Source organism: Rhagoletis pomonella, unplaced genomic scaffold (assembly GCF_013731165.1).
Source record: "Rhagoletis pomonella isolate Grant_MI unplaced genomic scaffold, Rhpom_1.0 Rhpom_scaffold_00003, whole genome shotgun sequence".
NCBI classification, from domain to species: Eukaryota; Metazoa; Arthropoda; class Insecta; order Diptera; family Tephritidae; genus Rhagoletis; species Rhagoletis pomonella.
Window position 1 is genome coordinate 21,356,773 of NW_023458557.1, and position 20,006 is coordinate 21,376,778.

At 34.1% G+C, this 20,006-nt stretch overlaps 2 protein-coding genes across 2 annotated transcripts; one reads left to right on the forward strand and one right to left on the reverse strand.

The window, feature by feature from the left end:
* The first annotated feature begins 3,756 nt into the window (after positions 1–3,756).
* Positions 3,757–5,063, forward strand: LOC118736088 (putative nuclease HARBI1). Its single transcript, XM_036466193.1, has 4 exons — positions 3,757–3,929; positions 3,984–4,425; positions 4,496–4,631; positions 4,690–5,063. Exons 1-4 carry the CDS (start codon positions 3,811–3,813, stop codon positions 5,061–5,063), a joined length of 1,071 nt encoding a protein of 356 aa, XP_036322086.1. The 5' UTR covers positions 3,757–3,810.
* Positions 5,064–5,622: 559 nt separating this feature from the next.
* LOC118736089 lies at positions 5,623–6,481 on the reverse strand. The gene is made up of 3 exons (XM_036466194.1): positions 6,329–6,481; positions 6,073–6,262; positions 5,623–6,009 (listed from the first exon to the last, which is right to left on the reverse strand). The coding sequence occupies exons 1-3, from the start codon at positions 6,337–6,339 to the stop codon at positions 5,623–5,625; spliced, it is 588 nt and encodes a 195-aa protein (XP_036322087.1). The 5' UTR covers positions 6,340–6,481.
* Positions 6,482–20,006: the final 13,525 nt, after the last annotated feature.

Sequence of the window (20,006 nt, forward strand, 5' to 3'; positions counted from 1 at the left end):
AAAATTTTGAAGTGAAACTACCTTCTAAAAATTATTGTATCATGGGTTCTCACTCAAAAGGGTGTCAAATGAGAGAAAAAATTAGGATAATAAATTACCAAATAAGTGTACCGAAATAGAATCTCATTGCTAGCTGGCTCACTTTATATTAGGGCTATTCGCGATTCGGTGCATAAGAGCTGACAAATTTATGCAATTGCAGAAATATGCCATGGATTGTGAGCGACCTTTATTAAACTGTCATGGTAAAACTTTTTTAATCAGTTGATAGAAATGTCAACCAGAGTTGCAATGCATAGCATTTATATGCTATGGATTTTCAGTATTGCAAATTTATCAAGCCATGACAAATGCAAATGCGTGTATTTTGTTTGTGTATTGCAAATAATTTGCAATACAAATTTGCAATGCAATGATGCTAGGCCATTTGCACCGGATCGCGAATAGCCCTATTATTTTATTATGCTTATTGTCGCCACTTCAGTACCTTGTTTCGGCAATTTTTCCGCAGAAAAATTTGAGGTGTGGTCCTTAAATATTTAATTAAAAAATAAATTAAATCTGATTTTTATTTTTAAGTACGGGAAATGTATCTTAAGAATTTCTTTTAATAAATAAAAATTGTCCAAGCCTTTATAATTCGGTTATTTAAGCGTGCGACATCATTTACTTTTCATTCCACTAAGTCTAAAGTTTCCGATTTTAAACCGCGAAATTTTTGCGATATACGATTATGAGAGTGCGCAATTATGCGATTTGAAAACTAAAACGCCTAATTTTTGCGAATTCGGAAACGGGAGCCCGGCTGAATAAATACATTTCACTGTGAGTTAATGTTTGGGAAAATTTTCCAATACGGAACCCGGCTTTAAAAAAAACAAAAATGAGGGAGTTTAGAGCGGCTTTTTGTGATTGTAAATCTGAAAACCCCACCCTCCGGAGGCTTATAGTTTTTATGAAAATTGAATTTTAAGTTGCAAAAAATATTAACTTCAACCTCACTTTTTGCTTTGTAAACCAATTGTACTAAAATGTCGGTGCTGCCACACAACAAAAAATGCCAAAAAAAAGCACTTATTTGTGCATACATTTTGTGTTACTGTCAGCCATTGTTATTTCTGCTTGTTTGTGAAATGTGCAAACGTTTGTGAAGACATGTATAAACGCGTTTTACTTAATTAATTAATTAATAATTGTATATTAAGGTATTACAAACGCATGCGAACCTTTTAAGGATAATATATTTGTGTAAATAAAAGTGATGGGTGTGGAGTTATAATAAAATGTGGTGATAGCAGGCGGGATATTTTAACAACAAATAACTTAAGTACTATTAGCAACAACATTGTGAAAGTGATAAATATAGTTAAAGGAGACCTCCATTAGTATCCCCACCGAGTTTCATAAAAAAATTCACTATTCCTTGCACGGAATAGCAATTGGTTCCGTAATGGAAATCTCAGCCTAATGTTTAAACATTTAAAGAAGCTCCGATTGTTTCATTTTCTTGTAGTGTATTTTTACTTGAAAGGAACTGTTGATATTTTTATTCGATGCATCGAAAATATCGATGTTTTTATACGATATATCGATATGAATCGATGCTATATTTCGATGCATCAAATGGAAAATAACATCGATGTATTTTTTTTACTTGCATCCCTAACTTTTTCCACCGGCATAATTGTCGAAGTCTTCAAATATTCCGGAAAAATACCACTGTTAAAGCTTTCATTAGCTATGCATGTATAAATGTAGCCCAAGTACCTCATACTGTCTTTCAAAACGCCTTCAGTTTACAGTTTTTCCCCCCATATTTATTTTTTAGTGTCGTTGCTATTCGCATAAATTCATGCAAGTTTATCGGCTTAAATTCAAAAGTTTTTCTATTCATTACCACTTTGTCTACATCTGGTGGAATATTTTCGATACTGTTACGAATTGCTATTATACTCTCAACAAAATACCGGTTTAGTTCAGTTGCAATTCCATAATCATCTTCGATGCAAATGTCATTTGAGGATATTATTTTTATTTGAGAGGTCTCATTGTTCATATTTATAGCATTCTTAAGACACTTCCACATTAATTTTTGGTTGCTACTATTGATTGCAATTTTATTTTCCATAAACTTTTTCTTTTTTATTTGAACCATCTTTTTGTAATAACGTTTTATGTTAATATAATTATTCTATACATTAGATCTCTTAGCCATTATGAAGAGCTCGTATTTCAACTTGTTTAATTCAGTTAGTTCGCGATCGTACCACTTATTGATTAATTTAATTTGAACTTGTTTTTCGTAGGTTAACGTTGACATTACATTGCCAAGGATATTGTTTAACATTTGGACTTTCAGTCCGATATCACAGTATTTCAGTTCCTCAAAATTGTAAGCCCTGAGGTGATTTATCAAGTTTTCTTTGGTATAGTTATCCCAACACAAGCGAGTTTCATACACTCTCATTTTGTACTTTTTATGAGTTCACAATTTGAAAGAAATCGTTTCGTGGTCGGATATTTTATGATTTTTTAAATTTACTGTTTCAATTTCATCGCTGTTGCTAAATAATAGGTCTATTTTCGTTTTACTTGATTCCGTTATTCTCGTATTGAAGTTAATTAATTGATACATTGACAAGGATGCAAATGTATTGGTTAGCTGGTTCAAATGTGTGGATTGTGTATTCAAGTTTATGTTAAAGTCACCAATAACGATGTTTTTGCCGCTTTCAGTAAAGCATTCTTCCATCACTTCACCAATATATCTCAGGAATTCAGCATAGCTTGTGTTAGGTGAGTGATATATTGCACCAATTTGCCATTTGATCGTGTCTTTATTGTATTTATCACAATACACCATAAATTATCACAGCGCACGGCAGTGCGCGCGAGTGACGAAAGCAGCCACAGTAGCATGCTGAAATGACTCGCTTATACATATCGAGCCCTAACCGCCAAAATAACGTAAGCGACATTTTTTTCAAAATTTTCTTTTTGATGCAGAAATGTATCTAGATGCTCTAGGAAAATTTTGAAAAAAATATCGCTTACGTTATTTTGACGGTTAAGGCTCGATATATACACGAGATTTGGAAGTTTGCATCTAGACGTCCAATCGACATGTTTGAGGTATCGTTGGAAAGGTCTTGTAGAGTGTGTCCAGAAAATGTATTAAAGCTTCGTAAACGATTAACCGGATTCTTAAAAATTAGGCTAAAGTGTTCGCAAACCGTTTTTTTGCTTTTGCCGGTTTAAGGGGGTATGAGGGGGTAGTGTTATTCTATAGGACAATACCTTTCAAACGATACCTTATGTATTGAGTTCCGGCTAGTAGTTGGAAAGATATAGAGCTAAATGTGTTTTGGTTCGTGTCTGCACTACGAGATGCTTTGGTATGTATGTGGCGTCTGTACGTACCTTCATTTAATTTTTTTCAAACTTTCAGGAATTAAAGTACAAAAAAAAATAGGATGGTTTTATTCCGGGATGTTTCGATTCGTATGCCTTTGTGGGCGTGGCTGGTGCCTGAACTTCGAAAAAAGGCAGTTTTTTAAGTCCCTATTACGGTTTACAACTCAACTCAGTTGAATTGAAATTGAAACAACTCAACTTTAAAACAACTTAACTATTTTTTGGCATTACGAATTACAACTCACTTCAGTTGAAGTTGTATTGATGTTGCCAACCTAAAAAAGTGACGATTTGACAGATAATTAAACAGCTGATGATTTTGTGGCGAAAAATTAAAAAAATATACTTTACTTAAGGTTTACGAGAGAGTGTTTTTTTTTTCAAACAAAAAGTAAAATGGACATAAGCGTTGATTTATTTTACAACGATGAAAATGTTGGTCCCAAATCTGATGTGCTGCGCATACGGAAAAGGCTTCGTGATCACTCGAATCCTTTGGAACTTCCAAGCACCAAGTAAGAAAAATTGTAGCGACAATTGAATGGCATTTTAATAATGTTTTTTTGCAGATTCATAAGCTACTTTCGTTTAAATAAGGAAGCATTTGTCTTTTTGCTAAACGAGATGGATGAACATTTCCAGAAACGTGTGCGAGGAACGGCTGTACCTCCCATATTGAAATTATGTGCAACTCTCAGGTTCCTTGCTGACGGCAGTTATCAAAAGTGCAGTGGAAATGATTTTAATGTTGGACTGGCGCAACCTACAATATCTGTAGTTATTAAGGAGTTTTTAAATATAATTGAGCAGCATATTTGTGGAAAATGGATTACAACCCAAATGACTGAAGAGGAGCAAAACGCGTCAAAAATTGCATTCTATTCAAAAAGCGGATTCCCCGGAGTAGTGGGTTGTATCGATGGGACTCACGTTCGCATCATTTCACCAAAAAAAGAAATGCAACATCTTTATCTAAACAGGAAAGGCTACTACAGTTTAAACGTCATGATTGTAAGTAAAAATGTAAAAAGCAAATAATACTTTAAAAGAAAATGGTCATGACATCTATTTCGATTTCAAGCTTTGCGATTACAAAATGGCTATCCGGTATGTGGATGCTAGGCACGCGGGCGCAAATCACGATTCCTTTGTTTTTAACGTAAGCGATTTGAAAGAGCATCTGCAGAGAAACATACAGAGTAATTCCTGGATTTTAGGTAAGACTGGTCATTAGTATTTAATACAAAAATAGATTGTTTAAAATATTCCTTAAAGGCGACGCTGGTTACCCTCTACAAACTTTTTTAATGACTCCTTTCCGCATGGCAGAAGCTGGTTCACCACAAGCTCGCTACAATACAATACACTCTAAGGCTCGAAATATTGTAGAACGGACGATTGGAATATTGAAAACCCGATTTCGTTGTCTTTTACCTGTGCGTGGCTTACATTATTCACCAGCAAAATCTACACAAATTGTGAACGCTTGCTGCGCTTTGCATAATATTTGTCAACACTTTCGCGTGGAACTTTCTGAAGAAATTGCAACCGCTTCAAGTACGGAAATAAGCAATGAAAACCTGAACATTGAAACAGAAGACGAGGATGCCGCCAGAAGAATTCGCAATAATATTTTGTTATCCATTTAATAGAAATAAAAAACTCTAACTCAAATTTAATTATTTGTACTTCATTCAGTCTTCTTTTATTTTCAATGGTTAAATAACTTATATTTAATATTCATTAAATATCACTTCATGTGCTCGTAAAATTAGGTTTTTCAAAATAGTTAATTTAAAAAAGTATCACTTCATGTGCTCTTAAAATTAGGTTTTTCAAAATAGTTAATTTAAAAAAAATATCACTTCATGTGGTCTTAAAATTAGGGATTGCAAAACTTATTATAAAAAAAAATATTACTTCATGTTGTAAAATTAAATTAAAAAATATTTAAAATTATTAAATTAAAGCCCTTTCAATGTTTGTCAAATAAACATCAGCTCTCCATTCACGAGCTGTTCTCGTCTTGCAAATAGCCTCTTAATTTAGCTATTTTTAATTGCTCAACCTCTACCTTCAACAAATGTAGTTCATGGGCTTCCCTAGCCTGCCTTTCAAACAATTTATATTTTTGTTGCTTTATGTGCAGCAATTTTTTATTAATGTCGTAATTTTTGTACGCCGTCTTTTCAATTCTATCAATTTTTTTTAGTACCTCTTTTTGCGTTTCTGCCTGCATTTTATGAGCTCTAGACGCTCAGTTTCTAAATTGCAGCTTCTGCGGCGATTTTGTACACGCGATGCTGACGAAGAGGGCCGATCTTCAATGTTTGCTACCTGGGGCTCATCAACCATTGACGAAGCTGCAACTAAGCCGTCTTCTATTTCTTCGCCATCCATCACCGGTGGTATATTCTCTACCCCGAACGCCCGACCACTGGGTGCAACTTGTTCCCTTATCTGAATAAGTTCCGCAACACTTTCTTCTAGTGGATTTAAAGAAACCTCTTGCGACGGACCACCACCAGTTGCAAGAATATTGCTGCGATTGGGGGCAAGCTTCCTTTTTAAATTTGCCTTATAGTGTATCCAAACCTACAGGAGAAATAAATTATTGCGTTTTCATTGTATTGGTCTAATTCCATGATTACTACTTACTCGTCCCCACTCGTGCGCAGTTCTTGTTGGTGGTCCTAAACTGTTTAGCTCTATGGCAAATTGCTCCCACAATCCCTTGCTTTTACTTTTGCTGCTTCCAAATTGCGGCTTGCCTCGTCCAGTTTCGGGATGCTTCTCCATCAGCTCAACTAGTTTTTCAAACTGTTGTTTCGTTGTAAGTTTATTTTTTCTACAAATTTGTAAGAAATTCGTGATTAAGATATTGGTTTAAGACAAATTAAAAAAATTTAATTACCCGCTTTCCATTTTCGCTTAAAAATTTGTTCAAAACAACTGCTAGTAATGAGTTGTCGATTTTCGATACTTTTGTCAACCGAACTAGCACAGGGTGGTAAACGGTAATACCACAAAAAAGTTGTAAGACGATATAAATACAACCAAAAATTTTTTGACAGGTTGAGTGGTTATCGATAATACCAAATTGTAAGTTTTCAACTGAAATGGAGTTGAGTTGTAAACCGTAATAGGGGCAAAAAATTTTTTGACAGGTTGAGTTGTTATCGATAATACCAAATTGTAAGTTTTCAACTGAAATGGAGTTGAGTTGTAAACCGTAATAGGGGCATTAAACTAGCATTGAGGCCGCACTACTCATTCCATACCATTCATTACGATATCAGTAGAAGGGCCTTAAAACAAGCTATCTAACGCGGTCTTTTGCGTTCATGAAGTATAAATATGTCATAACGTTATCGCCTACAAACTTGCTCAAAAACTGGTCAGTCGATTTTATGCTAGGTCTCCACAAATCTAGTTCAAAACCTTAGCTTTCATCTGGTATATAGCTTATATCTGGGAAAGCTCTTGCTGTGGAGATATTGCGATTCAAATTGAAAAAATTTTGCCCCAAAAAGGGTCAAATGGTTAAAAATTAACATATCCGTCTAATTTGTTTACTTTAAGATATAAAAATAACATACCCAATGAGCCGCTACTACTTACATACATATCGTCGTTTAAAGTACAAAACCGCGTATCAACAAAATGCAAAACCGCGTATGTGAATTATGTAAATTATCTTCTAGAGAGTAAAAATACTCATATTTCAAAATGGTTCTCTTTTTTATAAAGCAATCGCATACCTGGCCAGTATATTTTACGACGAATGGATAAGGATTGAGCCAAGAGCTTGTGTGAGAAAACCCAATTTTTGGCAGCTAATGCCAGTTACACGGTTTTGCAGAAAGACGATACGCGGTTTTGTACTTTAAACGACGATATGTATAAATTGCCACTGAGCAAAACTACTTGAGAAAAAAACATTAGTTTAATAGCACTAGTGCAACATCGTACACGTAATAGAAGTGAAAATTTCTTAAAACAAGTAGGAGCAGCGCTGACTTCGGCTATGCCGAAGGCGTCATACCTTTCATAAGTATCTGAAAATTTTACTTTAACAGATTACTCGTTTGAAAAAATTTATATATTCACAACATACATATATAGAGGAGATAAATATATAAAAAAATCATATCTAAACAATCGGAGGTATGGGAGATATACCTTATATATGTAGCACCAATCAAAGGAATTTTTACTGATGTGTGATCAGTATGTAAACCGGTAACAAAATTTAATGGGTTTAGCTTCCTAAATAAAGGAGATATGTATATCGCAAAAACTGGTATCTGAACAATCAGTGATATAAGAGATAAAGCTTATACAGCATAGATTTTGACGATTTTCTCAGTGGACTTTGTATTATTATTTATAAAAAAGCTTACGAAATTTATCGGTTTTAGCTGTCCAAATAAAGGAGTTTTACAGTAAAGCCCCATATCTGAACAATTAGTTGTATGGAGGCAATAAATAGCTTATAGTGACCCGATATTAAAACAAGATTTGCCAGCAATGCTCCGCTAGCGAGAACTATGCGGGAATTTAATATTTTATCCAAATCTGTGGAAATCGACTTTTCATTGCCAAAACAAGCTTTTTTAAATCTTCTGCATACCATGTTTTAATATTATTCTCTATTATTATTAGCTTATTAACTTAATTAAACATTGGATAGTCTGTAAGAAATATTGTTTCATAGACTGAAATAAATAAATAAATATTTGTTAATTTTACTGTAAACTTTCTGTAAATAATGAGTAAAAATAATGCGATATTTCATGTTTCTAGCTGAATATATGGAGGAGTTATAACAAAAAATCGCATATCTGAACAATCGGTTGTATGGGAGCTATATGTAAAAGTGACCCGATCTTTGTTATTTTCACTGTAAGTATTCAGTTGTTAATGGGTGGAAGTATTGCAAAACTTCATGTTCCTAGCTGCATAAATGGAGGAGTTATAACGAAAATTCTCATAACTGAACAATCAGTTGTATGGGAGATATATGTTATAGTGACCCCATCTTTGTTTTTTTTCACTGTAAGTATTTTGTTAATAATGAGTGAGAACGGTGAGAATTTTCATGTTCCTAGCTGCATAAATGAAGAAGTTATGGCAAAAAATCTCATATCTGAACAATCTGTTGTATGGAAGTTATAGGTTATAGCAAACCGATCTTCGCCATTTTCACCGAAAGTATTCTTTTGATAATGAGTCACAACAGTGCAAAATGTTATGTTCCTAGCTACTTAAATGGAGGAGTTATAACGAAAACACTTATATCTGAACAATCAGTTGTATGGGAGCTATAGGTTATAGAGGCCCGATCTGTGAAACTTTCACTCTGCAGTACTGCAAAATTGCATGTTCATAGCTGCATAAATGGAGAAGTTATAACGCAAAATCTCATATCTGAACAATCAGTTGTATGGGAGCTACATATATGTTATAGTGGTCCGATTCTTCCGGTTCGGACAAATGATTAATACATTATAAAAATACACCCACCTACCAAATTTCATCCGGATATCTCGAAAAATGGGAAAGACTAGATTGCATACAAACAGACGGACAGACGGACATACAGACAGACGGACATGGCTAAATCGACTCAGCTCGCCGTTCTGATCATTTAAGTATACATTTTATTGGGTCTATCTCTTCTTATTCTGGTACTTACCGCAGAACTCCACAGGCGAACAGTGATGGCCTACCAACTGTCATTTTGACGAGCAATGTGATTGCAAGTTTTTGTGTGTGGGCACTTTGATGTCTTGAAATAAGCATTTGCCGGATGACGCCACCAGACAACATTCTCTCAATTTCGGTGTTTAAAAACATTTAAATCTTAAAAAAACTAGCTAAATAATTTCCTAAAACGTAATCATAAATTATCCAATACGGAACAGATTTTTATTTTGATTTAATATCCAAATTTCATCGATGTTACCACCAGCACGCTTTCTTTCAAATGAAAATATGGCTGTCAAACTATCGAATTGATTGCAATAGATGTCAAGCAATAAGCGCTGACATATATTGCAGCACATAAGAAATAGGCGGTCTCCATTGGAAATATATTTTGTGACATGATTATCACGACATCAGTGTTTTCCTGTGGAGACAGCGCCTTACAAACATCGGACCAAAGTTATAATACCATTTCATGCTCATAAAAGGTATAAAAAGCAAATGTGTGCGCGCCACACCCGGTAGAAATCTTAAAAATTAACTACGAGACAATCAGACGAATACAGTTGTGTATTGTATCCATAGTTGGTACCAAGTTGATAAGTTTTTATCATTTCTCATAAAAACAAAAAGGATATGATCATTCTTTTTCGCTTTATTCCGTATTCGAAAAATAATATGTTTCAATGGACACATCGATTTGAATACATAATTTGGATTTAGATAATATTTTTAGCAATTTATTTGAAAAAAATAAAACATTTAGATTATTGTTTGTATTTTCGTCGATTTTAAATTTGCTCCCCCAAAATAATTGATATCAAATAAAATACCTCTTAGAGGTAAAATTTTCGAGTGACGAAAGCTGAACTAGAAACACAAAATTTATGATATCAATTTCGTGACGAAAATTACATATACGCATTTTTTAACAGCCTTGGAAACGTACGGAAAATCTTTTTTTATTTATTCGGAACGTTGCGAACTTCCGTCTACTGCTAGAAACACAAAATAAAAAACAGAACTTTTGCAACGATTCGTATGAATAAAAAATATTTTCCCTACGTTTCAAAGGCAGTCAAAAAATGCGTATAATTTTCGTCACAAAATTGATATCATAAGTTTTGTGTTTCTAGTTCAGCTTTCGTCTCTCGAAAATTTTACCTCAAAGAGGTGTTTTATTTGATTATCGATACTCCTATTATAGATTAGTTTGTAGTCAACCAGTTTATGAATATAGATAAGAACACCACCGGTATGACGGCTATATGAACCACACCTTATATGGTTGTAAATATCCAACGATTTTTAGTTCTGAGTCACTAACATCTTCCGTTGTATGTGTTACGGCACATAGTACAACATGTGGAATTTCTTTTTCAATCATTATTTCCACTTCATTCTTGTTAGCTGTGATACTTTTTGTATTAAGGTATATACACTTTAAGTAATTTTTTGGTTTTTTGTTTTGTTTACTGTTTACTTTCAACTTCTTTTCTTCATCATCATTTAATTGCTAATACCCGAGCCTCTGTTTTCTTATCTGCAATTTATTTACATAACATGGACATTATTGTCATAAGTATCTTGGTTTATACCTAATTCTAGATTCAGATTTTTGTTCGCTTTATGCAGTTTAAACATTTGTTGTTTGGATTTTCTTTACACATTTTCGCGTTATTATTTCCGTGGCACTTTTGGCAAACTTCCTCGTTTTTACATTCTGCATATTTATGGTTAAAACCTTTACATTTATAGAACATTAGTGCATTGATAGCATCAAACACTTTACATCGTTCCCAGCCGATATTTATTCTCTCTGCGGCAAGAATCTTGGTAAAGTCTTCTTTATCAACTTCAATAATTGCGTTATGCACCGTTGTATTGCCTCTTTTCCTTTCAAATTGTTTTACTACTTTTAAAGAGTTTTGGCTTATGTTTATATTTTGTGTCTTTATTAATCAAAAAATACATTCTGCTCATATTTAAATTCATGTCTGTTACTAAAAAGCTTGGACGGATCGAATCCGGTACTTTTATTTCATATTCTTTTCCAATATTGTTTTCAATCGCCGCTTTAATTTTATCACATTCATAAGTATTTTCACTATGTATTACCATTACACCATTATTTCTTGTTGCAATATTTGAAATTTTCAAGTCTTTCGGGTCCACTTTGGTGTTTAGATCTTGTTTTGTTTTTTTTTTTCAACTGCCTGCATTGATTTGGGTTTCACAATTATTGCCATATCTTTTTTTAACTCTGGAATTGTTTTTTTTTTTTGTTATTGGTTTTTATGGCATCTGGATAAGACATTTGTATTTCACTAGTGTTGTTGCTTATTTTTTTAATTTCACTGTGCACCTTCTCATTGTCTTTGCCAATTGACTCAGTTTTCTCTTTTACTTCTTCAACCATTGCATATAAATTTTTTATTTCACCAATTTTCCTTTCAAAAATTTTTTGTGATTTTTCCATCATTGCAACACGCTGAGTGTAGTGAGATTCGACTGCTTCCAGTAACCCTTTTATTTCGTTTTGACTCTTTATCATTATTTCTTCAAACTCGTTTTTGTATTCATTTAATAAGGAGTTATTTTTCTTGACACTGATTTGCATGTCTTGTAGCACCAAATCAACGTTATGGATATAGGTTATGCATCCATCACACATTAGCCATATCATGTTGTTTTCATCAATAATCTTCGAGCTGAATTTATCAACTCCTGAGCATGCTAAAGTCTCATGAAACACTTTGCCACAAACCCCTTTACATCTTATGCTCTCTCCTCTAAAAGGGGAATTACATTTCGCGCACACAGCCATCTGACTCGATGTTAATTCACCCAAAGGAGTTTGAGACACCCTTTAAATGGGAGCTTTTACGATGTGGCTGATTTACATCAATGCGAGCTTTAGCATGAGCACGAACCATAAATCTTCATCAGCTTTTCACCGAGAGCTTTTGAGTCTTAAGCTTTGAACTTGGCAGCACTGTTTAGTTAATACAAACAGCTAATCAGATAATGTCAGTTCGAATATCGTAAAGTGAACTCCACTTTTTTTGTTGATCACCTGTATATTTTATATATTTTTAAATTCAGATTAAGACAAACAGGCGTATATGAGCACTCACGCACGACAATGATAATGTGGTTTATGTATCAAAACGTCAATGTCACTATACCACATCAGTATTCAACTTCTATAACTCACGATTTATGCACTTAACCGGGAGCTCAAAAATACGCATCCTACTCTGCCACTCTGTCTTCTGTGGAGCTTATGTGGAACAGAAAATGCAAAGAATATTTAAACAAAATTTCATCAAAATCGTTTTGGTCGTTTACTGCCCGTCTCCACAGGATAAAGTTTATATCTTGATACATATGTTAGAATATAAATAGCCAATGGTGACAGCTACATTTTCATTTGCACGAAAACTTCGTGGCTGCAACATCATTATTATTTTAATATAAAATCAAAAATGAGCTGTTTCCTGTTAAAACATTTGTAATTATGTACTTGGATGTAAAATAGCCTATTTTCTACATTTTTTAAGCGACTAAATCCGGCAAAAATACATTTTAAGAGCTACCTTACAAATGCTTATATCAAGATATAAAAAGCCCACACAAATATTGCCACTGATATAACTTATATCTAGCGACTAAAATGACAGCTGAGCAGCAATAAATTTCATCCTGTGGAGACGGCCAGTTAGGAGGAGTTCACTCACAAACACACGTACCGAAGAATTATGTAGGTATGTATTTACATATATTTGCCTAGTTGTGGTTGGGTACGGACGTGTTCTTTATTCGCTCCATAAAAAATCATACTTATCATTTAACTAAAGCTTAAATTAGTGTTGATATAACCATATAAATCAGCTGTTCCAACCAACCTTATGGCCAACACTGTATTCGATTAGTGGGGTCACACCATAATGCCATAGCCATAGAGACCAACTGAATTACGGTTTTCCGCCCTAACCATAATCAGCTGATATCTGAAGTGCGAGTAAGAACGTGTTGCCAGACGCACGGTTGCCACTATTGGTTGTTTCCAACTTGGCTGTTTTTAACCGACTTCCAAAAAAGGAGGAGGTTATCAGTTCGTCAGAATATTTTTATTTTTTTTATTATATTTTATTCTTTTTTAAATATTTTTTGTATGTATGTTACCGCATAACTTTGGACCACGTCAACCGATTTCGATAATTCTTTTTGCATCGGAAAGGTAGTAGCAGAGGTGGTCCCATACTAATTGGATGATGAAATACATCTATATATATATTTTTATATGAAAATTGAAGTCGGTTTTGTTTTTTGCTTAAAAATTACTTTCTCCTTTATTTTTTTGAATTTGGTTGTTTGGTAGTTTTTGCTCTGGTTTGGTTATTTTTTTTTTAATTAGAAATTAGCATTTTTTTTTTACAAAAAGCGCTATTGCATACTGAATGCCAAAAATGAATAAATGAATTTTTCAAAGTCTTATTTTTATTGTAACATGTTTTATATGCACATATAAAAAGTAAATATGTGATTGAGTGCACAAGTATTTCAATTTTCCGAAATAGCAGCTATAACTTCTACCAAAATGTAAATTAATGTTGTTTTCCTACAAAATTTTCATAAAAAAATATGGCTTCATATGGGTTTTTCTTCATATTTTGGCTGGTTATTTTTTTAACAAGTTGCAACCGTGGCCAGACGTTCAAAAAAAAAGTATTGTTCACAGCCAACGTTTTGGCATAGGTGTAGAATATGAACCATTTAGCTATGCAAAAACCAAAAATGTGGATCGATAGAACTTCTCAGGCTCATTTCAAAAGTACCAAAATTATTGGGGCAAAGCTATTAAGGAGATATAAACGGTTAAATTAAAATTTTTTGATTTTTTGAAATATTAACACCTTATGAACTACATAACCGATTCAAAAACTAACGATTTCAAAACAAATAAAATTAATTTAACTTTCAGTTGTTGTACTTAATTTATATGCTTTTTTATATTTTTAAACAAAAAATACTAAAAAACCAAAAATTTTTATTTTTTCATAAAATAACATTTTTAGCAAAATTTTTTAATTAATGCAAAAGAAATTTGTATTATGAAGAATGTACAAGTTAGTACCTTTAACTTGATGTACATATTTTATTATGATCTGCTGTTGAGTTTTAAGGATTTAGTGTAAATTTAGTGATAGTGAAAGAAGTTCTGCACAAATATCCTACGATATTACACATTTTTTCGTATTGTTCCGCGTCTGGCAACACCGACATTGTTAACTTCGAAAAATCAGCTGTTTATGGTTATGATACCTATAATCGATGATAGTTAATGTGGTTACGGTTATGGCTATGGTTATGGCTATGGCGTTATGGTATGTCACCACTCAAAAATATTTAACTATCGAAAGATACACTGAACTATTATTCGAGTTTTGTGTCGTCGCGAACTGCCCTCAGCAGTATAAAATTCAAAGTGTGATGGCGAAAACTACATAAATAAACAACATGATTCAATAACAACAGGTTGTAGCAATCGTACAAAAACAACATTTACCGTTGGTATGAACTCGTTGTGTTAACAACAGCTTTTTTATCCACTCATATTCGTATGTATATTCATACTTGCATACCAGGATTTCAGAGTATTCTGAAAGGTATCAGAATTTTTTTTAAGAATTTTCCTTAAGAAATCGTACAGAAATTTCTTTAATAGTTCTTGCCAACCGCTTCATATGTTTTTCTTTAAAGATTCCTAAAAGAATCGTAACAAATTTCCGATACTCTTAAAGATTTCGGGAGCATTTGTTTGCAGGGTATATATTTATGTACATATATGTGTATGTATACGCGGATATATAAACAAAGCAAAACAGGCGATAGTTTAAATAGTGTCAATTGACACAAGCGCGCTCATAAGAAGAAGCATGGCTTCTATCGCTATCGCCTGTAGTTGATACGCCTTGAATAAACAGTGAGAGATTGTGCGTTTCAAAATAAATAAATTATTGTTTACATGCAAAATACGAACGTTAGTTAAGTGAGAGATGAGGGGACAGGGCGCTCCCTTACAATAGCGAAGGCACTCAATCCAAAGCGCAAGCAAAGGGAATGCATACATATGTGACAAGTGACAATTACTGCATGCAGCCCAAAAAGCAAAATTAGCAACAAGAAATCTCGTATACTGCTAACACACCATCACAAGCAGCAGATACAGCCAAGAAAAGAGCACCATATTGCTCTCCTTTGACAGCAACAAACAAAGAAGAAGGAAATAAAGCAAAAAGTTCTACTGTTCAGCGAAATTCTGTCAATCGCTACACCAAATTTCCATCGCTAAAATTCTCTAAATTAAAATAAGTTGGCGGCTAAAAGTTTATAACGTGGAAAAGTAACAGATGCAATGTGTAATCAGCCAAATCTGTCAGTATGAAGGGCATGTAACTAGATGTTACAGTCGCTACATAAAAAGCAAAAGCGCACACCCGAAAAAAGGGAAAACAGAATCCAAGAAATCAAATTATGAAAGAAGTCACTTCAGGTGCATCTACACTGGCGGAGAAAAATCGTTTTAGTATTCTCGCTGATATGGATACTGCTTCTAACCAACAAGTAATTAAACAAGTAAGAAAGTCAAAGTTCGGGCGGAGCCGAACATTAAATACCCGGCGCAAGTATTAAATATATGTTTTTTCACCTTTCCGAAACCTTCCGCTAGATGGTAAGCCGGGGTGTATCAATTTTGAGTAAATTAGCGTCCTTCAATTTCGAAATATTGAAGTTTCAAGCATTTCTGAAATAAACCGTTATATGAGAAGCGGCCGTTATTTTAGTCCGATTTCAATAATTTTCAACGTTTTGCTTATATGTGGCAAGCACAATAACCACACCGAGTTTGGTACAAATTGGTAGAACGGTTACCAATATACTTATATGTGATCATAAGTGGGCGGTGCCACGCCCATTTTCCAAAATTTTACCATAAACGTATTTCTTCGTAAAGAATTGTTGCAAGCATCAATTTTGAATAAATTATCTTCAATATTTACTGATTTATCGAAGATTATGTATTTCTCTAAATTACCGTTATATGGGAGGTGGGCGTGGTTATTGAGCGATTTTAAAAGTTTTCGGCCATTTGGTATGTTGTGCGAAGACCAACAACTGTGCCAAGTTTGGAAGAAATTGGTGCAGCGGTTACCAAGATATACACATGTAACCATAAGTGGGCGTGGCTACGCCCATTTTCCAAAAATTTATAATATTCTTATTTTTCGTCTAAAACTTATTATAAATCTCAATTTTGAGTGCATAATCTCCAGTAGTTACTAAAATATCGCAGTTTTCGTATTTCTGAAAATTACCGTTATATAGGAAGTAGGCGTGGTTATTGAGCGATTTTAAAAATTTTCGGCCATTTGTTATGTTGTGCGAAGGCCAACAACTGTGCCAAGTTTGGAAGAAATTGGTGCAGCGGTTACCAAGATATACACATATAACCATAAGTGGGCGTGGCTACGCCCATTTTCCAAAAATTTATAATATTCTTATTTTTCGTCTAAAACTTATTATAAATCTCAATTTTGAGTGCATAATCTCCAGTAGTTACTAAAAGATCGCAGTTTTCGTATTTCTGGAAATTACCGTTATATGGGAAGTGGGCGTGGTTATTGTCCGATTTCGCCCATTTTCAATACCAACCTACCTTGGATTAACAGAAACCTACATACCAAATTTTGTTGAGATATCTCAATTTTTGCTCGAGTTATCGTGTACACGTATGGACGGACAGACGGACAGACGGACGGACAGACAGACATGGCTTAATCGATTTCTTTTTTCATTCTGATAATTTATGTATACATTTGTCTATATCTATCTCGATTCGTTTTGGCTGTTACAAACAACCGTTATGTGAACAAAATTAATATACCCTTGTGCCACAAGTGCGCTCGGGTATAAAAATACAAGCCTCTACCTATTTATCCACGAGAACAAAGCTTTAATGCTCTGGTAAATACTCTCCTAAAACAAGTAGCGAAAAATAGTTTTCATGTTGTTTCTATTAAAAATGGTAATATACGCGAAGGGAAAATTCAGATTCAAAACGAAGATATTTTCGTAAAATTACCAATGAGTTTGATAAATGTAAGAAATCGTTTCACTCTTATTAACTTAAAAGGAGTCTAGGCCTAGAATTTGTCATAAAAGGCATCGAGTCCAGCGTGAACTCACAAGTGATAGAAGATGCTCTTAGGGAAGGAGGTTTTAAGGTGCGTGTTGTTTTGAACATCAAAAATAAAGAAAAAATCACTCAACCGATGTTCAGAATAATGCTAGAACCTGACTTTCATAACCTGAAGAAAGAGGAAGTGCATCAAATATTTCGATTTCGATATCTTCTACACCGTAACATCTCCGTAGAAGAACCCCATAAGCCCTGTTCAATGTTACAACTGCCAGGAATAATGGTCACACAAGTCACTACTGCACCCACCTTACCTGGTGTGTGTATTATCTGTGGGGATTTACACACTTCTAAGGAATGTGCAAAACCAAAAAGTGCAGTAACTGCGGTGGAAATCACATTGCTAATTATAGAGGTCGTCCACTTTATATCTCAATGAAAGAGAAAACAATCCCAAAAATATTCCTATTAGGCATAACCCTATACCATAAATTGCGAAGCCAACGCTTGCCTGTGTTAATAATTTTACTTTATATGCACAAATTCTGAAAAATACTCCTCCGACACAAGCTCTATTTGGTAGCATAGAAGCTACTATAAATAACTTTATGAAAATTAAGCAGGAGCAAATGATGGCAATGCAGAGCAGGGTACAATATTTGATTAAAAATCAAAATCTATTACTTCAAGCCAATTTAGCTAAACCAAGTATAATATCCAAATTTCTTTTTGGAATGCGAACGGGCTAACCCAGCATAAAAATGAACTAAAAATTTTCCTAGAGCGCTTTCATATAGACCAGGGGTGGGCAAGCCCGAGACCAAAAAGAGCCACATGTAAATTCTAAATTTGCAGCCTGAAATTGTGCATATGGAAACTGTGCATACGAAATAATGCATATGAAAAAAACCGAAATAATGCATACATGCACAGTTTCGGTTGAAAACCGCAAAAATGCATATTAGAAAAACCGAAATTATGCATATGCACTCTTTCGTTTGAAAACCGAAACAATGCATATGAAAAAAATATAAATAATGCATATATGCACAGTTGCGGTTGAAAACCGAAATAACGCATATGAAAAAACCGAAATAATCCATACATGCACACTTTCGTTTGAAAACCGAAATTACGCATATGAGAAAAACGAAGTAATGCATACATGCAGAGTTTCGGTTCAAAATCGAAATAATGCATATGACAAAAACCGAATTAATGCATACATGCACAGTTTCGACTCAAAACCGAAATAATGCATATGACAAAAACCGAAATAGTGCATATATGAAAACGAACTTCTTTCTGCGGGCGGCCTTCGGCCGCGCTTAACGATTATATTCCTTACTAAGTAGAATTCTCCTTTCTGTGTTGTTGCCGGAAAAGGGGGACGGAAGTAGTTTTGGGCAGAACTTCTATCTGCGTAGACGGCCTTCGGCCGCGGTTAGGGATTAGATCCCTTACTAAGCAGAATCCTCCTTTCTGTGTTGCCGGAAGAGGGGGCCGGAAATATTTTTGCGCAGAATTTCTTTCTTCTTAGGCGGCTTTCGGCCGCGCTTAGGGATTAAAACCCTTACTAAGTAGAAGTAAATAATTCATATTAGAAAAAACTAAATTATCCATATGCACACTTTCGTTAGAAAATCGAAATAATGCATATATTAAAAGCCGGAATAATGCATGCATGCACAATTTCGGTTCAAAACCGAAATAATGCATATGTGAAAGACGAAGTAATGCATACATGCACAGTTTCGGATGAAAACCGAAATAATGCACATGTGAAAGGCGAAGGTATGCATACATGCACAGTTTCGGTTGAAAACCGAAATAATGCATGCATGCACAGTTTCGGTTGAAAACCTAAATAATTCATATGAAAAACCCGAAGTAATGCATACATGCACAGTTCGGTTGAAAAACGAAATAATGCATATGAGAAAATACCGAAATTATGCATATGCATACTTTCGTTTTAAAAGCGAAATAATACATATGAAAAACAAGTAAGAAAGTCTAAGTTCATTAAATACCCGGCGCAGGTACTAAGTATATGATTTTCACCTTTCCGAAACCTACCGCTAGATGGTAAGCCGGGGTGTATCAATTTTGAGTAAATTAGCGTCCTTAAATTTCGAAATATTGCAGTTTCAAGCATTTCTGAAATTTACCGTTATATGAAAAGCGGCCGTAATTTTAGTCCGATTTCAACAATTTTCAACGGTTTTCTTTTATGTAGCAAGCACAATAACCATACCGAGTTTGGTACAAATTGGTAGAACGGTTACCGAGATACATATATGTGATCATAAGTGGGCGGTGCCACGCCCATTTTCCAAAACTTTATCATATACGTATTTCCTGGTAAATAATTGTTGCAAGCATCAATTTTGAGTAAATTAGCTTTAATATTTATTGATTTATCTAAGATTTCGTATTTCTCCAAATTACCGTTATATGGGAGGTAGGCGTGGTTATTGTATGATTTTAAAACTTTTTGGCCATTTTGTATGCTGTAGTAAGACTAACAACTGTGCCAAGTTTGGAAGAAATTGGTGCAGTGGTTACCAAGATATACACATGTAACCATAAGTGGGCGTGGCTACGCCCATTTTCCAAAAATTTATAATATTCTTAGTTTTTGTCTAAAAATTGTTGTAAATATCAATTTTGAGTG

Excerpts from the sequence above, each read along its gene's own strand:
- LOC118736089 (XM_036466194.1), bottom strand. Across the intron at positions 6,010-6,072 it reads CTGCGCACGAGTGGGGACGA|GTTTGGATACACTATAAGGC; the intron begins GTAAGTAGTAAT and ends TTTCTCCTGTAG.
- LOC118736088 (XM_036466193.1), top strand. The coding sequence starts at position 3,811 with ATGGACATAAGCGTTGATTTATTTTACAACGATGAAAATGTTGGTCCC. Across the intron at positions 4,426-4,495 it reads ACAGTTTAAACGTCATGATT|CTTTGCGATTACAAAATGGC; the intron begins GTAAGTAAAAAT and ends TTCGATTTCAAG. Across the intron at positions 4,632-4,689 it reads GAGTAATTCCTGGATTTTAG|GCGACGCTGGTTACCCTCTA; the intron begins GTAAGACTGGTC and ends TATTCCTTAAAG.